This window comes from Scomber japonicus, chromosome 6 (assembly GCF_027409825.1).
Source record: "Scomber japonicus isolate fScoJap1 chromosome 6, fScoJap1.pri, whole genome shotgun sequence".
NCBI classification, from domain to species: Eukaryota; Metazoa; Chordata; class Actinopteri; order Scombriformes; family Scombridae; genus Scomber; species Scomber japonicus.
In genome coordinates, this window is record NC_070583.1 from 15,590,913 (window position 1) to 15,596,792 (window position 5,880).

At 37.7% G+C, this 5,880-nt stretch overlaps 1 protein-coding gene across 1 annotated transcript; it reads left to right on the forward strand.

Annotated features, from left to right (window-relative positions):
- Positions 1 to 554: 554 nt before the first annotated feature.
- Positions 555 to 4,333, forward strand: smtla (somatolactin alpha). Its single transcript, XM_053321133.1, has 5 exons — positions 555 to 570; positions 795 to 985; positions 2,399 to 2,512; positions 3,681 to 3,860; positions 4,139 to 4,333. The coding sequence occupies exons 1-5, from the start codon at positions 555 to 557 to the stop codon at positions 4,331 to 4,333; spliced, it is 696 nt and encodes a 231-aa protein (XP_053177108.1).
- Positions 4,334 to 5,880: the final 1,547 nt, after the last annotated feature.

Consider the following 5,880-nt stretch of genomic DNA (forward strand, 5'->3'; position numbering starts at 1 on the left):
ATACAGTATGTCATTTCCCTGTTGTCAGTACTGGCACCAAACTGGAAAAACTAGTGGCAACATGGCTAGATGCTGCTTCACATTTTGCATGTCAAAAAATTAAAAAATTAAAAAAAAATTAAAAAAACTGTTTTCAATTTCCTTTACATCCTTAAAGAGTGAAACACAATAAAAGAAGAATCTGTGGCTTCAGGCACTCCACAGAGAGAAAAAAGGTAAACTGTGGTACATAGTACATCTGTGGCAGTTTTTACACATTTTGATGTGTGACTGGGTTGCATCAGGATGCTGGTTGGTACAAAACTGTACATTTATTTGATGAGGTAGGTTGATAGATATTTCATATATTTAGAAGAAATTCCTAGTTTACAACTTTGAATCAGGTACACACTATTGTCAGGCCTCCCATGCCTGACAACAGTTGTCATCTTGGTATTATGCATGAGACAAGAAATGCAAAACCAAAATGACCTTTTCCTTTTATGCATGGCCTGGTCAGGCTTTATAAATGCTGTCAGAGGAAAAGCTAAGAAGACTTGAAGAATACAGACAGAATGAACATGATGACAGGTAATGCTTCACACCTCACAAACACATGTAATTGTACACACATGATTGCATTTCATTTTTAAAAGTGACGTTTGATTTATGCAATTCTGAAAAGGTAAATAAGGTAGAAGTAGAGCAAACAATGTCTGATAAACAAAGAGTATGATTTTCAGACTATACTTTCTGCAGTGGCCTATTTTACCTGTGAATGTTTTTTACATTTGTGTGTATGCGGTTATCTTCAGTCATGCAGCAGGGTGTATGGGCTGTGTTGCTCTGGCCCTACCTTCTCATCGTAAGTATCCCACTAGACTGTAAGGAAGAGCAAGGCAGTCTCTCCCGTTGCCCCTCCATCTCCCAAGAGAAACTTCTAGACAGAGTCATCCAGCATGCTGAGCTCATCTACCGTGTCTCAGAAGAATCATGTTCTTTGTTTGTGAGTAACACTGACCACTACACCAAAATGTATCTTTGCACTTGTGTGCTGTATGGGAAAAAATAGTTTAAATGTGCTGCAGACCCGTTGCATCCACAGGCTATTACAGAATACTGAAAGGGCAAAGGTTTAGTTGTGTGTGTAGTCTCAGGAGAAACAGATTCATACTTCACACAAAGCATCAGATAATATTTTTCTGCCCAGAAAGAGGGGATTCAGCTGATGTGCAATCTAAGAAAATCCATAAACTACGGGAGAATATTCTTATCTGATGCTGTTGGGCATGTTTTTTTTAAATGATAGTTTTATAAAATAGGAAATCAGCATTTAGAAAAACATTGTTGTAGAAATGTTGCCTTTGGAAAAGAGTACAGTGACAGCAATACTGAATTCTCGGCTGAGAAGCTGTCCAATATTACTTTCTGCATATAACTAAAAATAACAACTATTAAGTAATAAAACTCATCCTGGGAGCAATCAAATTCTATTTTAGTGCTGAAAGGTCATTAAAAAGACATCACTCATTGAGTCCTACATGCCCCTATATTATTTATCATGAACTATGGCATGTGGAATATTTTGAATGAGTTCTACAATGAGACCAGAAGGACTTTTTGTTGGCCCTTTTTTCACAATATGCAGGACCAACAGCACTGACACTTACTGTTAGATACTGTTATTTGCTTTTGATTCTGACATGAACTTAGCCTCACTGCCAGGCTTCAAAGTAATCTTCTGTCTTTCTTTAGAGCCATAGATGTTTTATTGAAAGGGGTGGCCTACAGTGGAGTAATACGAATGTGATAATGATATACTGCAGCAGTGCGAGCACATGTTTTGCAGCCTGTTGAATCCCCTTCACTCTGAGTCTTGAGATCCAAAATGGTCTTTGAAATGGAATGATGTAGGGCTTGTTACTGAGCAGACACTGCATGGGGTCTACTGATGAGAACATGCTAGAGAACAAATTGTGTCTCTGCTGTGTCTCTAGTGGTAAAGACTGGTGAAGCATCATGTCATTGTTTTACTAATGTGTCTTTTTGTGGGTCTGCTGTTGTTTGTTCTTGTATTTTGACACCTATGAGAATACAAGATTTTCACATCGGTTTGAAAAATCCATGAAAGTGTTGTGTTTCTCCCCTTTTCTTTAAGGTTGTTTTATAAGACTAGACTGTAAATGTTTTAACCAATTATGCAAACCAAGCAAGCTTATATAACCAAATATATTTGCTGCTTACAATCTTGAATTTTTTTAAGTAAAGTAAACTAAAAAATGAAACCTTTGCTTGCCTGCATTTCTATCTAACAATCCTTGGGTTCAGTCAAAGTCATCACAAGTACAGTATTGTAACAAAAATGTATGTGGATCTGTGTGTGTGTGCGTGTTTTCGGTCTTTGTTCATGCGTGTATAGGAGGAGATGTTTGTCCCATTCCCATTGCGGCTTCAGAGGAACCAGGCAGGCTATGCATGCATCACCAAAGCCTTACCCATCCCCAGCTCAAAAAGTGAAATCCAACAAATATCTGTAAGCACATGGCCACGGATTGCCACATAAATCATAGTATATGTGTGCACCTCTGCTTTCATGTGTATGTGTAAATGTGTTTATGACATGTAGAAGCAGTTTCATTTGAAGTGTTTGTATGCAAGCATAAGTAAAACTGCTATAGGTTGTTTTGTGTGCTTTTGTGACAACTGTTGGGTGGTGTAAATGCATCCTTTGGGTGCATATCTCTTCTCACAAATCACTTTTTAGCTGCACTGGTGCTAAAAGACCATGACTTCTTGTTAATGACCGTGTGTAAGAGTGTAAGATAACCTCCTATCCTTATTATACGTGTGGTGTAATGGTGGGGCATTTACACTAATTACACATGAAGTTTTCTGCTTTTTCTTTTTGCTACTGTCCTCCAATGTACAGCCCTTTACGGTAGCGGTCAACATCATAAGTAGCATAGAAACTAAGCCGAGCCATTTAGTGAAAGGCCAATAAATGGTGATTTGGCTGATGTGTAATTTGGTTAATGGAAGGTTCTACAATAATCCTTCCTCTAGAAAAAGTGTAATTGTAGTCTATATATATGGCAAAATAAATTGCTCTAAGTGCTAATTTTAGTGGTCATTCAGAATTGAAAATCCAACAGAATTACTGTAGGATACCAATGGACAGGGGTAATCTTAAAGGAAGAACTTGATAAAGGATTGGAAGGATTGGATTTTGATCAGGTACTTGTCAGCTACAAAACCTTCAGCAACAAAAGGAGGTTGAATTGTCATGGGTGAAGCAGTTGAGCCTGCTCAAAATCTCCTAAGCCAGAGCAGACTCTAAACCCAATGCAAATGACAACCATACAAATGTCCCGTAAAGCATTAAGCGGGCAATAATTCAAAAGAAAGGGCAGAGGATAAATCACTAACATAAAGAGGGACCTTGCAGTATATGCAGTTTCAAAGATCACATTTACTATAATAGAGATGATCCTAACCCTAACTCTAACTTTCAACCAGCAGTTTTAAAATTGATCATAAATATTTCTCCATCAACTTGAATAAAGCAAAGTCAGTTTTATAGCTGTGTTACTGTATGTTGTGTTGTGTTTTGTGTTTGGGACTTTACTATGTGATTAAATGTGCTTATTAATTTAGTCCTACATTAATTTTTGTTATCAACTCTAAATCTGTGTTGCTTGCAGGACAAATGGTTGCTCCACTCTGTTCTGATGCTAGTCCAGTCATGGATCGAACCTCTGGTCTACCTGCAGACCACATTGGATCGCTATGATGATGCTCCTGACATGCTGCTCAACAAGACCAAGTGGGTGTCTGAGAAACTGATCAGTCTGGAGCAAGGAGTGGTGGTCCTCATCAAGAAGGTGGGACAAATACACATTAATACAATTAAACTAACATGTGCATCATAGGACAATACACTGTACTGTTTGTAGATTTCATTTTAAAATCTTCTGTCAGGTTCAATTGCCAGTGAAATGATTTTGATAATCAGTCTCTATTCTTTACATTACATATTCCTTACATATTCGAACTTAACCTCTCTCTTTCACTTTAAAACCATTGGTTGACAATAAACAGCTTTCATTATTGTGTTTTTTTCCAAACTATTTCTGTCATGTTTCCAAATATGGTTCTCCAGATGTTGGATGAGGGGATGATGACCACATCCTACAGTGAACAAGGCCTATTCCAGTACGATGTGCAGCCCGAGATGCTTGAATCTGTTATGAGAGACTATACCTTGCTCAGCTGCTTCAAGAAAGATGCCCATAAGATGGAGACGTTCCTGAAGCTTCTCAAGTGTCGACAAACTGACAAATACAACTGTGCATGAAACATAAATGGCAGTTTTTAAATAATACAGTGTTAAGCTTTAAATGAATTCCTGAGTTTGGTAGCCATGCACTTATAGATAAGACCATGCCTTAGGCGATTCAGCCTTGCTTTCAATGCAGTACATTCTTTATTGATTGTTTTGGAATACTTTCACACAAAACTTAGTAGGTGTAATGCTGTGCCCTTTCTTCAGCATACTGCATTTTATGTTTCCCTGTGCAGTTGTTATTTTAACCTGGCAACGGCAACACAGGGCAAACTCCCCAAAGATTATTTGCGCGTTGAGCTGTCAAAAAAATCTGCATATCCTGCCATTGATTTCCATTTCCTTTGTTCTTAACTGGAGTTTGTATTCCTCGCTGGCTCTTGCAGTGTTTTGATTATTCCCACGGCCCCTAGAGTATTCACTGAGACTCCCTTTTTTAAATGGAGTTGGTTTCACTTCTGCATTAGTGAAATGAAACACTTTCACCGGAGATGGGAGTCAAACAGAGAGCAATCACTACTTAAAAAAGAGACACATTTTGGTTGGTGAAAGAGACTGTGAGAGAGACAGAGAGAGAGAGAGAGAGAGAACAAATAACAGGGAAGATGAGAGTCAAGACTTACCTGAAGTTTTGGGTTAGAGAGAGGTTTAGATATGTTCAGTGTTCATGAAAGAAGCATGGATATTTCTCTGTCTCTCTTAAGTTTATTGAGAATATGCTCTATTCAGTTTAAATGATCAGGAAGTATAAAGTTGAAATTTTATTTGTTTGATGTTATAAATATGGAATGCAGAATTATCTGTTTTTACTTTCATGTGTATATAGAAATAGCCCAATTAACTGTGACCCTTTCTAGTCAACCTCTGTCAATTTAGACGCTAATAAAGCAAGTTTTGGCAAAAAAAGAATCATAAAACATTTGTGTATGGTTTGTTTGACTTATTCTGCATTCAGTGATTGATTAATTGAATGACCTTTGTCCCTCTTATGATTCCATAAATGGGGTAAAGTTTAGACTAAATCATGCTATTTGCATGTCCTCAATTATGCCCTTTCAACCCAAAAACACAAGAGGGCAGTGGTGCTCTGTCATGAAGGTTATCTTGATCACTAGTTGTCTACTTGGAACTGTCATGCATTTTATGATATTGCATCTTGTAATGCCATGGTCAGTTCATTGATAACAAATGGATAACCAGAAAATGAAACTGGTGCAGGTTTTCAGCAACCTCCACTTTAATATTGTTAATCCTTTGTTCTTTGTTGTTTTTTGGTAAACCAAATCTAGGATGAAGGAGTACTTGAGCCCCATATAAATCCTCACAGACACTTTATGATATCAACAATCCTATATCACATTTCTTGATCTATAGGATTCAAGACACCAAAATGAAGCACCTGCAGTAGTTATCCCACTTGCAGTTAATAAGCCTGAAATTGGCAGGCTGCTTTGCCTGTTCCTGTCTCCATCTGCTGCCACACCGTGAGACAGGGAAATAATAAAGAAAGCAGCCGCTCTGATCTCAGGTTTCTTCTTGACTTTTTTTCTTAACTCTCT

Bases quoted from the DNA above. Each gene is read 5' to 3' on its own strand.
- smtla (XM_053321133.1), top strand. The intron at 2,513-3,680 runs GTAAGCACATGG...TGTTGCTTGCAG, and splicing joins GTGAAATCCAACAAATATCT to GACAAATGGTTGCTCCACTC. The intron at 3,861-4,138 runs GTGGGACAAATA...ATGGTTCTCCAG, and splicing joins TGGTGGTCCTCATCAAGAAG to ATGTTGGATGAGGGGATGAT.